Below are 24049 nucleotides of genomic sequence, written 5' to 3' on the forward strand. Positions count from 1 at the left end.
GTTTAAACTAAAACATGACTAGTAAAATTCTAGAATTTCATTTACTTTTTGAAAAGGAAAATACAAAAATAAAGATTAAAACTGTTGTGCTATAACAATTTTATACATTTTAACAATAAGTATAGTCAAACTCACATATACTCACTCTTTGAATTTTACATAATATACAATAACTCCTCATATAAGCATAATTTTATATAAATATTTTAAGCTAATTAGAATCACTTCATAAACAACAATAGGAAAAAATCGACCTAAGTTTCAGTAACTTAAAATAATGTGATTCAATAACTATGATTAGTGTTATCTCCAAGATTATTTTTATTTCAATTGTATTGTTTAAAATAGCAACCAAATCAGATCAATAATGTGTTTTCTTACAGGTTCAATATCCAAGTATGTCCTATGTTCTTCTTCATTTGGGTTTAATCCATCAGTAGTTTCTGAAACATCAGGACTTGCATATAGAAAATGAGGAAGTGAAATGTACACAGGTTTCCCTGAAGACAAGTTTTAAGAGTCAATTGGAATTAATAGTTTCCTTCATTTCATATAACACTCAAAAAATATTTCCACAAAACTAAAACTTCTTAAATTAAAAATAAATAAATATTTGGTTTTTAACACGGGTGCGGAAGAATTATGTTAGTTGATTTCTACTGTAAACCCCTTCAGTATTAATTTTAGATATGTAAAGTTTTGTTGATGAACCCAAAGTTTCAACTATATATGGTCAGCTTTCAGGCAGTAATATATCTAGGGACTAAGAATTTATTTAACAGTAGTCTTTTTCTTTCTTCCTCCATACCCATGGTAGTATGATAAATATGTACAGTACAAGCTAGTCTCCAAATTTTATGTTTAACTCTAGCTTTAGATACATACTGAAAATATATTTACCTGTACCATTTTCTAGTGAGAAAAGTTAGAACAATGACAGATGGATAACAGGATGCTCAAAATGTTCTCGGAATTATTTTCATTTCACCCTAAATCTAAAAGCAGCCACAAGGAAATGCTCGTGTGGTTTTAACTAAATTTTGTAACACAAACACAAATGGGACCTTCCCAAAATACAAAATCAGCACTAAAATTTTCTCTGCCACCATTCTGCCCTAATTACTTTCTTACTTTAATTTTAAATTTTGCTTGCAAAGGGATTTTGGTTAAAGGTCTCATTTTAAAGAATATCACAAATTATGATATGGACTGTGCTGCTGAGGATACTCACCTTCTTTGCATTTGCTGATGTCTAGCACACCAGATGATGTACAATTTTTTGAGATAATTTTTTCTGTGCAGAAACAATGGTTGTCTGGGTTTTGAACTGGAGAGGCAAAGGCCTTGGATGGAAGAACAAATCTATACACAGGGATTCCTTTCAGATTAACGTCGGATTCAAATACAGCATAGATTGACCTAAATACAGAGAAAAAAGAGCTGCATTCCAGGAACCTGAACTTACATTCTGGAGATTCATTTTTTCTTATTCTTGCTTTACCTTACAAACATCATATACTCTCTTAAATTCTTGTTTCATTCTTAGAAAAAAAAGTGATTGGGAAATTTTAACACATACTAGAACTCAATACCCAAGTATGAACTATTCTTGTTTGTGAAGTACCATGTTTATTTATACCAAAGTTAGTAAATATTTATAGGACTTCCTTCAAATATTTTATTTGTGATCAGTTTAAATGAAATAAATTTCTTTCACAGCTTAATTAGTCCTGGAGAGAAAGACCACTCAATGGAGTGTGTGCATATACATGCTGGATATATACCTGGTACATTTCCATCATTTACCAAGTGTCTACTTGTATTGAACCATAGGGTTCAATACACATTTTTTTCTAATCCCCAGATACACCTATATGAAGAAATACTGCTGTCTTAAATTGTACAGATAAGAAAAAATATCCGAGATGTTAAATGCTTACCCACCATCATACAGTATTTAGGAACAGAGCTTGGGCTCAAGGGTAGTGGTAAAGGCTCCAGTGCTCATGGGTTATCTACTGGGCCCCACAAATTTGAGCAGAGCACATGAACACAGTTCTGTTACATCTGCATCATCTTCTCTGTATGTCTTTAGAAAGACTGGACATACTCTTCTGGACTTGATCGTTATTAGACTACTAGTTTAGTTTCCAAAAGGCAAAATGGTTCTTGCTTAGATAGAAATAGCAAAAAAAAAAATGATTTACACTATTAAAAATTGGAGGATATAGAAGAATATTTTGCAGAGTTAATAAACATTATGAATTTTCTATGCTGTGTTTAATCATTATTTGAGAAAAATAATAAAGTTTCTTGGTCTGCATTTTGTCACCTGGGGTCTGACTCAGACATACTTCTGTTTTTCTCTTACCTGCAAATGTCGGAAGAAAAGAACTGCAATACCTGGCTCTTCTCAATAAAAGGTGGAAACGAGGCTGCATCTGTTTAAAAATCGAGTGGCAAATGATTAGATGTAATATGTGTTCTAGAAAAAAACCTAGAAATCTCTCCTCCAGTGTAGTCAATAGAAATATAATGCAAATTACCTAAGTAATTTATCTAGCAGCAACATTTTTAAAAGGTAAAAAGAAATAACCAGCCAGGCATGGTGGCTCAAGCCTATAAGCCCAGTAGTTTGGAAGGCCAAGGTGGGTGGATCACCTGAGGTCAGGAGTTTGAGACCAGCCTGGCCAACATGGTAAAACCCCATCTCTACTAAAAATACAGCCGGGTATGGTGGTGGGCACTTATAATCCCAGCTACTTGGGAGGCTGAGGCAGGATAATTGCTTGCGCCCAAGAGGCAGAGGTTACAGTGAGCCAAGATCATGCCATTGCACTCCAGCCTGGGCAACAAGTGGACAACCTTGTCTCAAACAAAACAAAACAAAATGCTATTTTATTTAACTTATTAATATCCAAAATATTTTAACATGTAATCATTATAAAATATTTTAAATTCTTAAAATCTGAAAATCCACAGTGCATTTTATATTTATAGCACATTTCAAATCATACTAGCCATATTTTGAGTCCTTAACAGTTACATATGGTTAGGGGCTGCTAGTCAACAACAAATCTACATACTATACATATTTAATGGCACAAAATAAAAGAAACTTAAGATGAAATGTCAAGGCTAACATTGTGTTTGTTTTTTGAAATGCCCCACCCCACCAGCAGAGTGGCACTTTTCTTCCAGTGAAGTTCATTTGGAACACCTGCTATGTCCACATTTCTTATTTGTAGTGATTTTTTTTTTCATTTGCCCTAATGGCTGATCAATACTTCTATAAATACTTACTAAAGTTCTCTCACTAAACAGAACTTCAAATGCTTTGAAAGTATATAAAAAAAGTCATTTATTGAATTTACTTTTTGCTACAATTATGAACCATGGCAAACATTGGATATATGAAGAAATAATTAGTTAACTCCTCCATGTACTTCTCACATGAATATCACTAATATGAGTTATCATTGAATGAGTTTTAAATGGTAAGTCTCATCTTCAATTATGTATTGCAGGTTCTTTCTCTGGCAAGTGTGTCAACCTTACGACCTTGTTTTCATTACTTTACACTCTTGTGACATGTGAAATATAAGCCCCCATATGGACATTGCCAACACCTGTTTTCCCATTTCCTTAATAATTAAAGAAAAATACATTGAAAAACTTTTAAGATCATTATCTAAAATATCATTGAAGATTATGTGCAGAGCTTCCCCCCACCACCCAAAATAAACATTCTAAATGTATACCAATACTTCCATTTTAAGTCTTTTCAAACTTATTGAAGAAGGTAAAGAGGATGCACTTCTAAATTATGATGAAAACACATTAGAACCTTACTGTTTTATTACTTTCTTTTCCCTAGTGCCATAAGCAAGAATCTCTCTCACAGGGATCATCCCCTGCTCTGTCCAAATTCCCTCTTTTCCTAGTTTGTTTCAGGTCTATTTTCACCGTAGATATTTTTAACATCATGCCTGATGCTCATGCATTTATATTATTGTCAATGAATCTTCTTTTTAAAGATTTCCCCCCTTAAACCTATAAAGAATCCTTCACTAGGAGTAACACAGTATATTTATCTCTGCATCTAAGGACTAAGTATTCTGCTTATACAACTACTAGCATTGGTAGTATTGAGGTCTTGAAAATTTATTTCCAGAAATGCTTTTCTTAGAAAATAACTTCTTTACCCACTCCATGGCTTAAAACCCTGCAAAACCTTGGCTGGTCACGGTGGGTCCAGCCTGTAATCCCAGCACTTTGGGAGGCCGAGGGGAATGGATCACAAGGTCAAGAGATCAAGACCATCCTGGCCAACATGGTGAAACCCTGTCTCTACTGAAAATAACATAAATTAGTTGGGTGTGGTGGCGGGCGCTTGTAGTCCCAGCTACTTGGGAGGCTGAGACAGGAGAATCACTTGAACCCAGGAAGTGGAGGTTGCAGTGAGCTGAGATCGCTCCACTGCACTCCAGCCTGGTGACAGAGCCAGATTCCATCTCAGAAAACAAAACAAAACAAAACTCCTGCAAAGCAAATTCAACAGTGTTTTTGCTGTTTTTTTTTTTTTTTTTTCCTACCAGGCAATGATAGAAATAAATATGCATAGGAAGTCAATAATCATACCTTTGGCAAAGTAAACATTCTCTGTGCTTCATTTTTACTTAACTGTCTTTATCTTTATGGGATATTCCCTAATTTTGTGAACTTTGTGCTTTTGTTTACTAGTAGTTGAAAGCTTGCCTCTGATACTAATTCATGATATTCGATTCCCACCACTTTTTTTTCCTTTTTTTTTTTTTTTTTTTTTTTGAGACAGAGTCTCACACTGTTGCCCAGGTTAGAGTGCAGAGGCACAATTATAGCTCATTGCAGCCTCCACCTCCTGGAATCAAGTGATCCTCCTGCCTCAGCTTCCCAAGTAGCTGGAACTACAGGCATGCACCACCATGCCCAGCTAATATTTGTATTTTTTTGTAAAGATGGGATTTTGCCATGTTGCCCAGGCTGGTTCCAACCTCCTGGGCACAAGCAATCCACCTACCTTTGTCTCCCAAAGTGCTGGGATTATAGGCGTGAGCCACCATGACCAGCCTCCCATTGCGTTTTAAAAATCTTAATTCTTAAACTAATAGGCATATCTGTACTTTGCTTATCCTGAAGGAGAATAAGCCTTATCTAACCATACCCTAAATCTAAGTTTATAGCTCTTTTTCCCAATTCTAATTTGGAATGCTCATTTTTTACATATATTTTTCATAGTTAAGAAGACATCTGACCTTGTTTTTGTTTTCTCTCTTATTTTGACCACCTTTCCCAAAAATTGATGTTTCTGTCTTGCAACTTTATTCTATCTCAGCTATAAGCCTTGCTTAGATATGTTTCCTCTTTTGTAATTAGCTATTTGTTATTCTTTTAATTCTAACTTATCTGTATACTATTTATAAAAGATTTGAAAAGTAAAGTGTTTTTTGTTGTTTTTTTACCATTTACTTCTGTTGCCAGGATGACAGTTAAGTTTTTTCAAAGCAAACATTTCTCTGAGTCATGCAGTAAGGGCTAATTTTTTATGATTAATCTTCACAAATCCCATTACATTGAACACACATTTACTAAGCCTATATACAAATAGGGACTCTGAATTATGTTGTGGGGATATAAAGGCAAGTAAACACACACCCTCAACTTTCAGAACACCGTCAGTATAATGGTGGATTTGTGGGAAAGGGAAGTGGATTCATTGTGACGACTACAAAACAAATATTCTTACCTGTACCATTAATCATGTCGCAATAACTTTCCCAATAGGAGAGATTCCTTAAGAATAGAAAAAGACAATGAATAAACATTCTCATTTAAAGAATACCTTTCTTACATTACTTTTTCTATTATAATTCAATACTTCTGTTAATATGATGCATTTAAATGTGACAATACTAAGTTTAAGAAATGTTTAATTCTGTTCATGTTTTGTTTGAACCTTTTATCTTATTGCAATGTACCTGATGCCATTAGGTGGCCAGATCATAAAATAAAAATTGCCAGGTGTTAATTAGAAACATCTTGGAATAAGGAAAAAATTAAAAACATTTATCAGAAATTTAAATCTCTACTTAGGGGAGAATTTTTTTTTTCCCAATGGGATACATGAATTACTCACTCAGTAGCATAAGTGTTCAGAATGAATAGAAGGAAAGTGTTAAGTGGGTAACTGAAGTAAGCTCAGTATAAGGCAGGCAGAAGAGAGAAGTGGGGAAGAGGAAAGAAAGAAGCAGATGTTTGGATCAGCAAACATTTAAAACATGTAGATGATTGATTTATATTCCTGCCGCTTCTCCCCTTTAATTCTCACATGGACTGACATTAAAGTAGGAATTAGTTTATTAATTTATACTTTGTTGTTTAAATAAGCTATATATATCTGAAAGTGATAAAAACAATAGTAATAGTTCCCCTGCATCCTCACTTTTTGGTGATGGAAAAACTTTTTTTCTACTCCTAACAGTGACATGTCAAGACAAGCCACTGCATACTTTTTAAACAAAATAAGTGGTTAATCATCTTCAGTCTTGCCATGAGTTAAATCAACCTTATAATCTTAAAGTGATGTGAAATTCTTACTCTAATTAGGAGCACTTTGCAACTCCCCTCCACATCTCTGTAATATTAGTGAAATGTTCGTTATTTCTCAATATAAAAAATTGCTGTGATTTCCTCTTAAATGAATATTTAGAAGTGTTTTTTTCCGTCTACTGACTTTTCTTTAAAAATATGTAACTGTGGACTCTTTAGAAGAAAAAGTAATTCACTAGTAATATTTTAGCTGTTAATTGCAATTATTAGATTCAGTTTGAGGTAGGGGTTACTTTAGATTCATAAAAACATTTCGTGTCTTTTGGTTTTGATCACCTTATTCTTTTTCAGAAAAAAAAAAAATGGTCTAAAACACAATTGTTAACTTTATGGAGAAGAAAGCTTGTTCGTTCCCCTGATATTTATTAGGGTTCTTCCTAGTTTACATTTATGATAAATTATAAATTCTTTAGATGAATAGGCCGGAACTAGGGAAAAATAAGGAAATAATGGCTTAGGAAGCTGATTTTTTATTTTACCACTTTAAAAGTGGCATAGTCTTCATTGTCACATTTTGTATGTACATTGTAGAACTGCACTTGAAATATTCGTTCCATTTTTGCATTGATAAAGACTGTTTGCAGGGGGAAGGTCATGAAAGCACTTGCCTGGATTCATTAAGCTTCCATGCTTCCATCTTTATAGACACATTTAGGTCATGGCACTGGAATACAGAATTTGATCTGCTCGATGTAAAAAGTAAAAAAAAAGTTTCCATCTACTAGACAATCAGGTTTTTTTTTGTTTTTTTACCTTTTCATTTATGGTTATCTAATTGTAAGAATAATTGTATTATAATGCTGGATATGTAGCAGAGATGAAAAAATAGTTCCTTTGGGGATTTATGTAACATAACCTGTGCGGAAAGGTGAACCAAACCCTAAAGTGGAGCTGATAGTCAGCAGCTATGCACTGGTGTGAACGCACCAGTTGCCACAACTAAAGGGTTAATACCTAGCAGAACAAGAGTTTCCAGAGCTGAATTATAACCAGGTCTATTCTATAGTTTGGTGTATGTGTCTTATGAGACGTTATATGAATACCATTCCTGCTTAAGAGTCCCCTAGTAACACACATGCACATTTTACCCGAATACGTACCTTTTACCTTTATAGGTGTCGATTATGGCAACTTTACTTATGCTGTCTTTTCCATTGAAAACTTTATAAACTCCATCTGCAGTATTGTTGTACTGAAAATATATGTATGGTAAACATTTTCTTTTAGAACAAATCATTTTTTCAAAGTTATACAATATATAACTTACTGTCACATTTCTCAATCACTGATTACTCATATGACTTGAAATACATCTGCAATATATTTTTTAAAAATATTGGCCTTAAAAAAATTTGTGAAAGGTGCCTAGAAATAAGTGCTAGATGCTGAGACAAAGAAGCTACATATCAGAAGCTGACAAGATGTGAACTCTAGTACTCTGTCATCATTAAGCCAATGAGGACATTTTGATCACTATTCTTACTATGTTGAGGTGAGGGACATTGAACAAACCTATAAGAACAATGATTTATAGGGGTATTCTAAATGTTATGACCATTAATAAGTGGTTACTAAAATGATAAAAATTAGGCATCCACAATTTAAAGCATTAGCCAAAGAAAGAGCTATGAGTATTGAGTTAAAATGAGAATGAATTGGATTCATTATGGCTTTCTACATTCTTATCTAATTGATATATAACCTTGTCATCCTAACAGTATCTAAAAATAAAACAATGAACTAGAGAACATAACATTCACATACAGTGCCAAATGAAGTCATAGTCAAACTTCCAATTCAATAGTTAGCTTATCCTATTTGTAATTCAAAACATTAAGCTGTAATGAAGTATACCATCAAGTTCACATTTTTCTTAATCTTCAAGCTGCCATTTCATGACACTGTGGACTACTAAAAATTCTTATTTACAGACTCCATTAAAATGAAGTCTAATAGCTTATCAGTATTGAGATGTGAACATTAAGCTAACTTTTAAGTAAAAATTAAATTTTAAGAGGTCTAGAAAAGGAGGAGTGAGGAGTATATTTAAAACAAATAAAAATATGCTATTAAACTTGATTATGTGAAAAGGGAAATAAAAGCCAAAAACAGCACTCAAAGATTTACAGACTAGCTTACCAGCTAATTTAAAACAAATTGTATATTGATAAATGAGTAGAAACCTGATTAAATCTGATCTTCAGGTTTAAATTTAATTGTTAAATTCAGATGAATTTCCCAACTAGGAAAGCTGAAGCTACAATGAGAAGGGGACTTTTTAAAAAGTTAGGAGATATATCTCCAGATCAGCAATAAGACTAATGAGCTAAATTATAAAATTATGCCTTGCCAATGCCATTGAATTAATTCAATTAAAATGTAATAATATTGCCATTCATATTTGGTACTTACAGGATAAAACATACCAACTCTAGTAGTAACAGGGTATGGAACCAAACTCAAAAATGGATCCGTATAGCCCCATAACAGTTCTCTCAAAGTTCTGACTTGGAACATAGAAGATTTTGACTTGTTAATAAGCGAATTGAGTACCACTTGAACAAATGGATTTGGATAGATATGGGCTGCAGCCTACAGAAAAAAAAAATAAATAAAAAAAGTCACCGTTTAAGACAAGAATACAATATTAGATTTTAACAAATAAATGGATTAAATACTAATACTGAGCTTAATACAAAACTTTTTGAAGCTTATCTTTAAAATTACTGCCAAATCCTACCAAAACTCAAAGTATAATTTGTCTAATTCCTAGATGATTACATTTCTTTGCCTCAGTGCCAGCCACAAGAAGAAGATATTCCAAGTTAAGCTCTATATATTTAATGATACACTTAAAGTGGTCTTCTCAAATACCTAATGTATTAATGTATACGGGGCTTAAAACCTAGATGACGGGTTGATAGGTGCAGCAAACCACCATGGCACACGTATACCTATGTAACAAACCTGCATGCTCAGCACATGTATCCTAGAACTTCAAACAAACAAAAAGCCAGAGGTCTGGTCCCAAAGGCTCTGGAGCCATACGTGACAGAAATGGTGCAGGCAATTGTTGCAGGCATGTTCATCACAATGGCAGGTTTCACGTCTAATGGCACGAGGCTCTCTGCCAGTGACCTGACCAATGGTGCGGGTGAAATGCTGACCACAAGCTCCAACAGGTCTCAGTACAGCATCTCCAGGGTGAAGACCCTGGTGTCCCAGGTTGGGGAGGACGAGGAGGACTACGACAAGGACAACTGACGTCCTCTCCATTTCAATTTCAGCTTCAGGAAAATGTTTAGGAAAAGAAGCTTCCTTTTCTAATGTGGGGTTTCTGTTTCCTTTTGGCCTACTCTCAAGAAGATATTGGTAAGCTATTGGACTTAGACATGCACCTCCGGTAAGCAAGGATTGTTTCCCATAGAATTAGGATGTGCTGTGGATATGTGGTTTGATGCCAGTGTGCTGATGCAGAGCCTTCATATACTTTTTAGGATTTTGTGTTTTCATTTGCTATTTTTCTTAAAATGCAGAGTTCATTTTTGCCCCTTAAGGATTTTTGCTGAGCTTGCTGAAAAAATTGTACTTCATCCACATAAACGCCCTTGTGTTGCGGTTGGTGAGCACCAAATGCCGTTTATTTGCCATGAGTATGGACAGCACCCCCTGTTGGCGGATAGCGAGACTCGGCGGAGTTTTATGTTTGTTCAGTGGTGTGGTGTCTAGAGCTCCAAGCAAACAGCAGAATTCGACTTTCCAAACAATAGACACAGTCAACGTTATCGACTTCATTTTCCCTCTAATTATATTGACAGTCGTGATTCCAATCAAGTTTATATACTCTTTTCTCTCCCCATTTTGCAGCAACAAATTGCAAAGTGCTTTTGTTTGTTTGTTTTTGCTTTGTTTGGTTAAAGGTTATTGCCATGCTGGTACAGCTATGGAAACTGTCTGGAAAGCTTGAAATGGTTTATTGCTTATGATAAAATTTGCTTGATTTCTCACAGGCAGCGTTTGGAAACCTTTTATTATACAGTTGCTTACATACTTAAAAGTCTATCATTTAAAGACATACTGAAACAAATGTTGTACTTGTTTCCTAAGCATCTTCCTGTAATCTATTATAAAATTGAAATTAAATATAAAGGATGTTTCAATAAAAAATAATGAAAAAAATAAAGTGGTCTTCTAATGCAGTTGATTCTTATGATTTTTTCACTTTCCAAATGACCATGCCTCCATTCAAAATAATGATATGGGAATACGTTTTGACAAAAATGGAAAAATAAGTAAAACCTAATAATTCTAATGATAGGATTAATTACAGTGAGTTCTAGAGTGTTTTAAAACAGATAACTTTGTTGTCTACTCACTGCCACAGCCAGATTGAGAACTGTGAAGTTGTCAGCTTCTGTTCCAACTGATAGTGAAGGTTCAAAGATGGCACCATTGGGCTGTAGGAAAGAGACTGTGTTGTCCTTAGGGTCCTGGGTTATATTTTCCTTGGCTAGAAAACGAACTCTAAAGAAACAGAAGTAAGCAAAATTCAAAACATTTGTCATATGTGAACGTTAGATCTCAAATGTCGTTCATTTGTTCAACAAATGATTTTTGAACATATAGAATATGCCAGATATTATGGAAGCAATGGTGTTAAAATGAGAAAACAGCCAGGGTCTCTAGCAAACTAATCAGAAGGGGTCTTAAACTGGTAAACTGGAAATTAAAAGAGTGAGGGAGAAGGAATATTGTTATAATGGAGACTCCATGGGAAAACACAAAACAGATACAGATCCAGATTTAGAATGGTCAGGGTAGGGGTGAGGGTTAAGACACTTTTTAGTACAAGTCTACATAAGTGGTCTATGTAACAAATAGAAATTTAGTTAGGTAAAGTAGGGCAGACGGTAGCACGCATAAGAACGAACATAATATATTTTGGGAAATGCAGATATTTGAGTGTGGTTGGATTACAGAGTAAGAGGTGAGGAGAGTAGTGGAAATAAAGCAGCTGAAATAAGAAAGATCTCAAACATAAAACAGTTGCATGTAATACTCAAATGACAGACTTTATCCTGAGGGTAAGGAGGAGAAAGTACAAGGACTTCAGCAGGGGAATATTTAGAGTACATTTTCTTATATTAGAAAGAATGATCAAAATACATAACCTATCCAGCACTGCTTTTTCCCTTTTGTCAGTACTTTAATGAGAATTAGAGATAAGAGAATATCATTTCCATTTTTAAGGGTTATAGAACAACTTCCCCAACCTCTCAAGTATATTGAATACTTTTGTTAGTTCTAATCTCCTGACTCTAACATATCTAGGCTGCAAAGTACCAACTACATTTTAGGAATGTAGTGAAGGGTGATTATTACAGGAAAAATACATTTCACAAGTAGAAGATATTCACTGAAAAGAAGTAAGATATACATCATAATTGAACTGTCATATTTGAATGTCCATGAAGTGAGTAAATAGCCAAGGTAAAGACTTAAACAATTGGACTGAATTTTTTAAAAACCCATTTTATTTCATTATGATAAAAATGTAAATTCCTACAGGGTAGGAGTTTATGAGTGTTTTGTATCTCTAAACATCATACCTGGTATATAATGAGTTCTCAGTAAATATATTTACTAAATAAATGTCTCAGATTCTTTAAAAAGAGGATTCAAAGTTATCTAGAAATATATTTTCAATATAATTTTATTAAAACTTTATTATTCTTGAAGTACTGCAGACATACAAAGAATATAAAAATCTGAAACAGCACTCAGGACAATTGTATTTTAAATTAGTGTGCATATTACTAATATTTCAAATCAAAGTACTTTAATTTTCAGAAATATGCACATATATTAAAACAATAGCAATGTGATTGTCACGTATACTGACAACATTATACCAGTAGATGGCAGTCACTAAAAGAAAAATCCTTAAAACAGCCCTGTCTTTAGAATGTTGTTTTAAAAAGGGAACATAATTACTGAATTTTTTGTTTAAAACTTAGATTGTATGGAAGTTTTGGAATGTATTTGTTTATAAGGTCAAGGGAAGGAATTTAGACTTTTCTCAAGATTACTTTATGTTCTTTCCAAAGCAAAGTAACTTAAAAAATGAATTATGGATCTAAGAATATTCTGAAGGAATTACAGCATCTTCGTAGAGATGGTGCAGGTAGAAACACACATAAGATCTAAACCCGAGCAATTTCATGCTTTGATTCAGGTCATATCTTGTCAAAGTGTCATCAAGCTTACTTTAGCGGCCATTGGCCAAATAAAGCCTGTGGTTCTGTTTGAGGAAGGACATTCTCACATACTTCCAATGTCAGATGGATTTAGGGTATAATTAATTATGAAAAAGCATGTTTAGCTCAACACAAACACTATCAAAGTGTTAACTTTTTTCTAAAAGGTACTGGTTGTTCTTCCATTATTTAAGGCACTCAGGCAAACAATAAAAGACTATTTTGGTGACATCATGAGACAAGATGACCTATAGTTAATCAAGAATCCCTTTAGAATTGTTAATAGAAAGAGCTGTTTATGGATTCTAAAATTTAGCTGTAAATGCAACCTGTTCTCCAGTCTTTACTCCATTGCCTCTCTAAGCAAATCAAATACATCTAACACATCCCCTTTTTGTCCCTTAGAGAGAGAGGTTAAAGGCTCTAAGAAAAAAATATACATTAGCTACCAACTACTAGAGGAGAACTATTTCAATAACATGTTTTCTCATATCCCAAATAATATATTTAAAATTGAAAAATATGGTCGGGCATGGTGGGTCACACCTGTAATCCCAACACTTTGCAAGACCAAGGCACGTGGATTGCTGGAGCCCAGGAGTTTGAGGCCAGCATGGGCAACATGGCGAAACCCTGTCTACAAAAGAAAAAAAAAAAAAAAAAAGAATTAGTGGCATGCACCTGTGGTCCCAGCTACTTGGGAGGCTGAAGTGGGAGGATCACTTGAGCCTAGGAGGTTGAGGATGCAGTGAACTGTGATCATGCCACTGCACTCTAGAGTGGGTGACAGAGTAAAATAAATAAAATTAAAAATAAAAGTGAAAAATATAACCTTCCCCAAACAAACAAAAAACAAACAAAAAAAATGATGAGTTCTCAAATTCTAACAACTATTTTCTTTCCTCACACTCAGTTGACTTAAGTTCTATTTCTTAAACAAGTATGCTGATACTCTCCTTAGGTCATATGTGAATTCTAGATTTTCATAGGTATATATACCTATGAATACATATATATATATATATTTATTTCATAGTTATATATATCTATATATATATAGATATATTACACCTAAGAACATTCTTTGCAACAAGATATTTGTATAGACTCTTGCTAATAATATAAAAACTTCAAGACCATGAAAAAATTCTAAGGTAAGATTTTTTTTGTAGCCATAAAAGTTAAGTCTTCATTGACAAAATTTTGAATTGTCACAGATGTGCACACAGATAGGAGATTCTGGTAAAACTGCCAAGACAGGACATGCACCGAGGCCCTCTGTGGCTTACATGTCATGTGCTATGGTAGTAGGCACCACCCTCACGACATACCCGTTATTTCACTTTATTCTGGGTGTGAGTTTTCAATGTGGAAGTATAGTAATGCTTTGGAGAGGAAGGAAAATTATATAATCATCTGATAACCAAAACAGATAAGATACTAAAACTATAAATTATAAGAAATCAATAGAAATACAAAATTTTATGATAAGAACTAATCATGATGTATAACTAGTTGTGATTATCCGTGAGGGAAAATATACATTTAGGTAATGAATTCTATAGCAGAACATAACTATGTTTCCATATGGATACCATAAATATATTCCTAATCCTTGGTTAAGGTGATGTTTTTAGCACCTTAATCTCCCCCTTCTTCCCCTTTTTAGTGAAAAAGATAGAGAGGCTATAATTGAAATAGGAGAAAATGTATATAAAAATCTAGGAGTTACTAGTACCTACATCTGTGTGAACACAGACAAGTGACCTCACATCCACTGGATCAGGCATTTTTAATTCACAAAATGACAGATTTTGGCTGATCATTTCCTCTAGTTCTAATACTCTAAGATTCTGTTCAAAAGTGTATTAAACTATTAGGGAAGGCAGAGGAAAGATAAAAAATATTCAGTCTCAACACTAGAGAAAATATAAGAGTGAAACTAAAATAGATCAATGTAAACATCTATATGACCTGGAAGTTAATTTGAATATAAATCCTGAGTAGGAACCGCAGCTAGGAAAAATGAATTTAGCACTGTGGTTCTCAAAAATTGTATATTCAAATCAATCAGGGTTTGTAAAACTCTTTAGTGGGCCTCAACTCTTTCATTCATTTGTTTTGGGATGAGGTATAGGGATTTGCCTGTTTCCCAATTCCCTGTTGATGCTAATGCAGCTGGCCCAGCACGTTGCTGTGGCCCAGCTACGCTTTGAGAACCACTGTTAAGATATGCTTTAAATTTTAAGATGTGAAAACTGATTTTTTTTTTTTTTTTTTTTGCTCAGCAGGAATAATTCAGAGTTGTTGAGAATATATGCCACAATAACAAAACACTAACTTCATAAACATAGGGAAGTTATTTGATACCGGTAAGTTTATAATGAAATGTTTATCTTTTCTATATACTGTCTAATAAATATTTGGATAATGTATATAATTTCCAGTTTTTTGAAAATAAATACCTTAAAATCATTAAATTCTTAGATTAGGATGCTATACATATAGGAAAACTATTTTAAAGTATATTTTTGGCAAGAAAATAATAAGTACATTTCAATACAATGACATTTTTCAAGTAGAAGACTTCTCAGAAATACATGTTTAAGGTAAGAGTGCCTCATATTTGTGGGGACTCACTCACCTGTATGTATAAGGACCTCTTTGCTTAACTTGAATGTTGCTGCTGTTCATCATTACTTCCTCTGGATTTTGCACATCAAAGATCCAAAACTGTCTGTAAATTTCTGTGCCTGTTTTAACCCAATTTTTAAAAGCAGTTGTACCTTCTTCAAGGACAACTTCCTATGAAAAAGAAAATAAGTTTGGGTTATGTCTTTGTAGTAAGTACAGGCACTTCTGGGCGATTGTCTGTAGCCTTGAGTCAGCCAGAATAAAAGGACCAAGCTCAAGTGCCTCATTCATGAGAACCTTTGCAACCTTGCCATACACTTGCAACAGAAACGTTTTCAACAAATTATTATCACAGCAGCCTTTTTAGTCTTTTACAAAGAGAATCAGTGTGTAATACTGAAGACATGACTGTTGATTTTAAGGCAAATTTTAAAGTGACCGTTTGGCAGCTTTAGAGTGACTGTTGGAAAATATTGCAACAGTCAACATGATTTATTAAGCAAATTTTACCGACGTTCAAAAAAGTTCTTACTGAGTTGAACACGAACTTCTTTTCTGCCCCTAAGTTGGATTGATGAAACCAGACACAAAAACTGAGTGAAGAATCTAGTGGTATTGGAAGCTTTTTCTTTTCCTTCAAGAGTTGGACACTCCAGGGGATGGCACTTAACACTTACTACATTGAGAAAATAAAAATATCTACATGAAGAACACAAATTTGACATCACGTCTTCAAAATCCTCCTCAATCTGGCTTCCCCAACCCTTTTTTTTTTTGGAGACAAGATATTGCTCTGTCACCCAGGCTGGAGTACAGTAGTACAATCTTGGCTCATTGCAACCTCGACCTCCCAGGCTCAAGTGATCCTCTCACCTAGCCACCATGCCCAGCTAGTTTTTGTAGTTTTAGTAGAAACAGGGTTTCACCATATTGGTCAGGCTGATCTTGAACTCCTGAGCTGAAGCAATCCACCTGACCTGGCCTCCCAAAAGGCTGGAATTACAGGTGTGAATCACTGCACGCAGCCCCTAACTTTCCCTATATTTGCAACAACCCATTAGCATATGTTTCTAAAAATTACAACAGCCTCACTCACCATCATTGGGTTGTAGTTTTTAAAGAAAAAAAACAGGACAAGAAAGCTGTCCTATTACTCCCTTGTGAAATCCACTAAAAATTGCTGATACTCCTTTTGGTAAAAATAGACAAGTGGAAAATACACCAATAAGAGAATTAAAAATCCTATATTAGGAACTCGATTCCTTGCTTTAGGAGCTTTGGAACTGGGTGGAGAGTCATCAACCCTCCCTAGGGTCAGTTTCATTATCCGTAAAATAAGGGAGTTAACATAAATATTCTTCTAGTTTTCTTCCACAGCTTTCACTCTCTGAGCCAGAAGTCTATTACACTGTAGCAGATAGTGCAAACAAAGGTGATTTTGAAGCCGGCGGTATTTCCAATGAAGTATTGGGAAGAATGCCCAGATTAAAGAACTCCAGCTTAATCTGAGTGTGCTAGAGGAAGAGGAATGCAACTATTTCATGGAAAATGAGCCTAAAGAGAACCATGACCACAGGAACATTCTGACCTATTTGTTTCCTTCACCTGGAAGCACCGCTTCACAGAACGACAGATTAGGAAAGGACATTGAACATGATCACATTTTCCAGTAGAGCACACTGAAGTTCTGAGAAACCAGACGACTGGCCCAAGGACAGCCTAGGCAAACAGTAGTGAATTCATGACAAAAATCCTCATCCCTGACCCTTAGACTAGTCCTCCTTTACACCATGCTATGACAGTTTTTTTTTTTTTTTTTTTTTTCTGTCACCCTCTGCACTTAGTTGGTAGAAGTCAAATTAAGCTTCATATCTTCAGGATATTTTATTTATTGCTTAACGTAGGGAATAAGGGAATTCCTTAGAGAAGAACTGGGCACCAAGTTAAAATGGAATTACAAAATCCAATGCTGCTGTAATCCACTTATACGGGGTATATTGGACCTGCTAGAGTGATAGAATCTTTATTACTTTTTACAACAAATTGTCCTTGAAAAACTTTTTATTTGCTCCCAAAAAGACTTATTTCCACACTAAGTCTAGCAGTAAGACAAAATCGCGTAAAGTATTATGGATATTCTTCTAAATGTAAATATGTTTGATGAGGATGTTGAAGCTTAAAGCTAAATAGAAGCTGAAAATGGTTGATTTCTCCATTTCAAGAGACTTAAGGGAGAACACACAAACACACACATTATTATCCTCACACTTTTAGAATCTTAATGCTCAAAAACAATACCTGTTATTCATCAAGTGCCTCTCAAGGTACATATTAGGTTTGTACACAATTACGGTTTCTGCGACTTTAATGACAAAATTCACAATTACTTTTGCACTGACCTAATATCTCTTAATGAAAGAAACTCAGTCAATTCTTATAGAATTGAAGAGAGTCTGTGACAGAATGTGCTTGACAGGACTGAATGCCTTCCTAACCCTACAATGAGTGTCCATCTAAACACCAAAAGACATTGTATGTGTTTGAGACCTTTTTTCTAAAGGCCACGAATCACTTTTCCCTTAAAAAATATCTCTTGCAACAAATAAGGCAAAGGTGAAACACAGGGTTGAAATGAGTGTGTTGGATTATCAACCGTTAGAATCGGGACTATCTAACCCCATCCATTTTTTTAGAGGTGGAAAATGGGTTCTAGAGAAAAGAGATGTCTGACTCAGTGTTATGTGACAAATTTACTAGCAGATAATAGAAAACTCAGGTCCTTTCACTTCAATTTTGTATAGTTTCCATAGCATCATGATTTGTTTAGAGACACAGAGAAAAATATTGAAGTAGTCAAAGTAGGAATACAATGCTTCTGATACTACCACTACTATATGTATTAAATTGTAGTCACTCCTTGAATACCAAGACTAAATATGTCACAAGAAACAAAAGATGTTATGTCCTTTGTGAATTTAAAAGAACTGGATTTTAAATTGGATTTGGACTATCTAGCCTATTTTGCAAATATTTTACTAAACTTGAAGTACAAAGCTGATAAGCATGTACACAGAAAAAGCAATATAAGATTTTATCACTTGGCTAATGTGTACGTGTATATTTGTCCCTGACTCTAAGTATGCAGACTACCCAGCCCCAATAACAACAGGATTTCAGCCTGGTGACTCTCACATAGCATGGTCTATAGCTGAGTTGAAAGCATTGACCTTGAAACTTCTATTCTGCTACATTAATTTGAAAACAGATGTTTGCTGGGATCATGATATCCTATATGTAGTCATACACTCACTTGAATACTGTTTTCATGAAGCAGCAATAATCATCTACATGACTGACAACTTTCATTATTAAAATGCCCTTCATGCCTTGCTATGCATGGAGTAGAGTACAAATGTAGAAAACATTTTGTTTCACTTTTCAAGGACTTTATGAGGTACTCTCAAGAGACAGATGTGTGTTTAGCAGATTTTAATCTATGAGTTAGATTTTTTTACCCTATCCCCACCCTAACAAAGTATAGTGGCTTCTTCCCTAAAGCATAGACTGAAGTGGCCAACAATGAAATTAGATGCTATGAATTCGATCACTTAATAATAACAATCATTTACGTTTGAGCAGCTTATTTAATTTCTTTGTACCTCACTTTCCTTATCTGTGAAATTACAACAGCAATGTTAGATTCAACCATATAAAATTAGTATTTTTGAAAATCAAAAAAGGTTGAATTTTGGCATTTTCAGGTGGCTTATGTATCCTCATAGATTGTTACGGGGATCAATAAATGTGAATACTTAGAACAGTGTCAGTACAAAGCAGACATTCAATAAATGTCAGCTATTAGTATTTTACAAATTCTATCCATCCTTTAGAAGAAGAACTCTAATACCATTTATTTCTCATACTGCTTTAATTGCTTAGTTCATAGCATTTACTGTCTAAGCCAGTCATGTGCCAGTAACTTATATAATATCCTGTGACAATTATTTTTCTGTTAATCATTTTAATACTTATCTTTCTAGTAAAGTAAAAACTTCCTTAAAAACCAGAAGCATACTAAAAATAGCTTCCACCCTTCCCACTAACTGCTACCATTTGCTTGTAATTGGGCCTAAAGAGAATCATTTCCCCATGTTTAAAGAAATTCTCATGTTTTTGCATTGTGCAAGTATGTATAAGTTGAGAAGAGAATGAATTAGAATTTTAGTGACAGTGTGCAGAGAATCTGAAAATGGCTTTAGTTTCAGACCATCATCATCTGGTCTGAAATACCAGAAGCATACATTATAAAGTTAATGTAAACAAATTACATGATTAAAATATGGACTATTCAAACAATTTTTTTTGTGGGGGAGACAGGGTCTCACTTTGTCATCCAGGCTGGAATGCAGACGCGTCATCGTAACTCACTGCAGCCTCAACCTCCTGGGCTCAAGGGATCTTCCCACCTTAGCTCCACAAAAGCTAGGACTACAGGCATGTGCCACCATGCCCAGCTATTTTTTTTTTTTTTTTTTGTATTTTTCGTAGAGATGGTGTTTTGCCATGTTGCCCAGGCTGGTCTCAAACTCCTGAGCTCAAGTGATCAACCCATCTCAGCCTCCCAAACTAGGATTACAGGCATGAGCCACTGTGCCCAGTCAAGTATAGCCATTTTAATAAATCATTATTATTTCAATTTATTTTCTCTGAAGCCATTTCTTACAAGCTACAGAAGGATCAATTTTTTCAAGAATGGGAGAAGGAAATAATGGTATCATTAATTGAATGATGATATTTAATACTAGTTTTCTAATAGGAACAAAGAAACCTATAATTCCTTTTTGGTGTTCTATGGTTAGTTTCATAGGGAAATTAAAATTTATTTAAACTGTAGTTTTTTTCTTCCAACTTTTATTTTAGGTTCAGAGGTACATGTGCAAGTTTGTTATATAGGTAAATTGTGTGTCGTGGGGGGTTTGGTGTATGGATTATTTCTTCATGCAGGTAATAAGAATAGTACCTGATAGGTAGTTTTTTGATCCTCCCCCCTCCAACCCTCAATTAGCCCCAGGTGTCTATAGTTCCCTTCTTTATGTGTATTCAATATTTAGCTCCTACTTATAAATGAGAACATGTGGTATTTGGTTTTCTGTTCCTGCATTAATCTGCTTAGCATACCTGTGTTATGTTATACAATATTCACTAAACATTTTATCAACTGACATTAATAATGTCAAGTGATACATTATCTTTTGCAAATGGTGGCAGAATTTTGACTCTTGTCCACAGTGCTTTGGTAGTTTGTACATTCATGGCAGCTCTTGCTATTGCCTTTTAGTTTTCTTTGAAAGACTGCATAAACTTGCTGGCTGCACACTACTCTATTAAGAATCATGGTCAAAAATACTGGTAAGAAAGATTACAGCTATAATCCATAAAAAGCATGACGATACCAGAGACATCCCTTGAAAATAAAGAGCAAAAATAAAATATAAATAAGGTTTCTGAACTGCTTTAGACTATTTCAAATGACAATGACATCTTTCAGAATTGGAAGGTATTAGAGCACTCCAACTCTACACTTAATATGAAATGATTTTCTCATCATTCTCAATTAAACAGCTTAATTCTTTTTTCAAAAATCACTTGTATACAATAGCTTTCTTAATTTTCTATTAGTCAATTAAACAAAGTAATATTAAATGAGTTTTAATGGTACACAAATAAGAAGTCGCCAGTACTAAAACTCATATGTTTGTGAAATAGCATTACCCTAAGTATTTCTGAGGCAGCAGTAAGACACTTGGCTCTCTAGGTTTACACAAAATTCAAATATTTGACTCCTACTGTATGCCAAAGAGATATATATGCCAATATCATTTAAAAAATAGTCTGTAAACTGAAGAAAAAAAGAAACAGTCTATTCAAACAAAATCCCACCTACTTCATACAACTAAAATTGACAAGGTCAACATGGTTGTGTAGGAATCTGAGAGCAAAATGAAGCTTAGCCTTAAATGTACCATACACCTTGACCAATATAAGGATTCTGATGATGAGTCCTAGTCTATGGACATGTAGGGGGCTTACAATGTGTGCCGTCATTTGACAGTTTTTATAAATCTCAGTTGTACCACACCTCCTTGAGTTTGAATCTACACTAGGAAGCCTGAATCTCCCCCTTTTCTTGTAAAAGATCGCACAGATAATTCTTATTTCAAAAACAAGAAGGAAAAGCACTCCATTGATTTAATTCCCCCTTCTTTATCACACTACTCAAAGTATACTTTCAAAATTATTGGTGACCATGTTCTCTAATCATTATTTTCTTAATTTTCATCTGCCTGAGAACATTTTATCCTTTCTTTCCTTGAGTTCTGGCCTCCTGTTAACTTCTAGGATTGCACTCTTTGTTTCTGTTTCTTCATATAAGATCATTCTCTTCCTTTTCTACTTTTGTCTTCCTGCCTCTGAAGTATGTACAAATTCTATATTTATTCTGCTTTTTTCCTCTCTCCATTAAAACTCTGAATCTACTGTTTAGATTTATTTGTAATCTCTATAGCAATGATCAAATCTATTTGAACTCTGAACTTTGAAACATAGACTGATGTTCATAACACATCACTTATAAAACCTCTGTTTACTTTGTAAGGTATATACATACCTTCTATCAATAACTCACTGGACACCTTGAGTTTGATGCTTTTACTCCTCTCTCTAATTTAATCTCTCTCCAGGCTTCCATTTCATCCTATTATCTATCAGCTTTTTTTATATACTCAACCACACCAGACCAGTGTACCTTTTGTTATGTAATGTGCAGATTGTGCAAATATCTTTCTAAAAGGGAATCTTACATTCTCCTTGAAAGTGGCCATATCCTACAGTTTTTTATTTGTTTGTTTTCCTATCTCTGGTATCCTCACTTTGCAACCTTTCTGCTGTAGAGTAGTGTACAAGGCTAGGTTTTTCATCTAGGCTCTTCCTACAGATTGCTTATGTTTGGAGAATGACTTCTTTCCCTATTGGCTAGGTGAGCTGGCAAGTTGAGTTAAGGGCTTGCGCCTGTAAAATGGGTGAAATAACAGCAACTTCTCACAGATATTTTTGAAGATTAAGTGAACTAGTGTATAGGAAACTCTTAGTAAGAATTAAACGTTAGCCATCTAATCTGTGAATGCAGGTTTTATTACGTCTTACACTTGCTGAAAAACGTACTGACAACTATTGTGTATCATATCATCAATTAAGTATTTTTCTGCCTGATGTTCTAAGCTTGCTTCCTAACTCTAACCCCATGTTAACTTCTATTCTTTTCTCCTGTTAATCCAGCATTCTGGGCATATTCTCTACCTTCTTCCTTCCATCTTCACTACATTTGGTAGCATTTTCACAGGATCTTTGACATGGTTACTGCAGTTATTTGGGACTTTCAAAATTCTACACTTCTTTAAAAAATGAATCAAGTCCTACCTTTTTCCTGAAGTTTCTTGAATACTCTGAGAGATTTCTCTTTCAAAGTATTACAGCATTTACTTTTCCAATTCAATTCTAGAGTCTCATAGGTCTCAGTATTTTTTATTATAATATACCTTCCCCTGGTTTTAGCTTACAATAGCTGAGATTATTTTATTCTCTTAGTCATTATACAAAAGCACATTTTGATGTCAGAAAACTTACTTTCTCATGGTTAACTATTATGAGCATAAAGATAAATATTAAAGAATTACAATAAATGCTAGCACCTCACATGCTATCCAAAAGAATCTACATGTACCAGTTTTGTTGTATGACAAAGAAACAAATTAAATGATCGATACTCAGTTATTGACCAATAATTATGTGTCAGCAAAATAATAATAATAATAATAATAGTCTAAATTGCTATGCATTGGAAGATTATTGTGATTTTTTAATTTAGAAAACTTTTCCAAATGATGTTATAGTCTGTATGTTAACACAGACACTGATCTTGTGCTTTCTCTACATCAGATCTGGGTGAGAACACAGTTTATAGAGTAGGAAGGATGTCAGATCAATGGCCACTCCATCTCACTATTAGATAAGCCCCACACCTCACTATTACTTGTCTGTTTCCATTGGCCTATATCAAAATACTTTCAAGAAAACTAAGACTTCCAAGGCAGAGGATACTATCAATTTACATGTTTTTTTCAGTTAAATGCAAGAGGCTGAAGTTCTGCAATATGTTAGCAATAAACACAATACAATCAGCCCTCTGTATTCATGGGTTCCAGGTCTGCAGATTCAACAAACTGTGGATCAAAAATATTAAAAATAATAACAATATAGCAATAAAAAATTAATAAAAATTCAATTCCTGCTGTTCTCCATTGTGCACTATGCTTACTAACCCTTTGTCTAGGTCATTGCCATCCTAACCAGGTAGAGAGTTGAAGGCAGAACTCATTTTTTATTTGGCCAGTATTATGTTTAATAAAATGAACATTTATGTCTTCTGGCAGGAAACACACAATCTAGTTCAC

At 34.3% G+C, this 24049-nt stretch overlaps 1 protein-coding gene across 2 annotated transcripts in view; it reads right to left on the bottom strand.

Moving 5' to 3' along the window:
* CD36 (CD36 molecule) overlaps positions 1-24049 on the bottom strand; it is a 37690-nt gene that overhangs the window by 4727 nt on the left and 8914 nt on the right. For both annotated transcript variants that reach the window (XM_023226613.2, XM_023226614.2), the window contains 8 exons: positions 15550-15710; positions 11025-11172; positions 9061-9240; positions 7749-7840; positions 5786-5832; positions 2372-2441; positions 1232-1419; positions 382-500 (listed from right to left, as the gene is read on the bottom strand). In XM_023226613.2, coding sequence (XP_023082381.1) covers positions 382-500; positions 1232-1419; positions 2372-2441; positions 5786-5832; positions 7749-7840; positions 9061-9240; positions 11025-11172; positions 15550-15710 — 1005 coding nt within the window. The remainder of the gene's footprint in view (positions 1-381; positions 501-1231; positions 1420-2371; positions 2442-5785; positions 5833-7748; positions 7841-9060; positions 9241-11024; positions 11173-15549; positions 15711-24049) is intronic.

Source organism: Piliocolobus tephrosceles, chromosome 8, assembly GCF_002776525.5.
Source record: "Piliocolobus tephrosceles isolate RC106 chromosome 8, ASM277652v3, whole genome shotgun sequence".
Classification (NCBI taxonomy): domain Eukaryota; kingdom Metazoa; phylum Chordata; class Mammalia; order Primates; family Cercopithecidae; genus Piliocolobus; species Piliocolobus tephrosceles.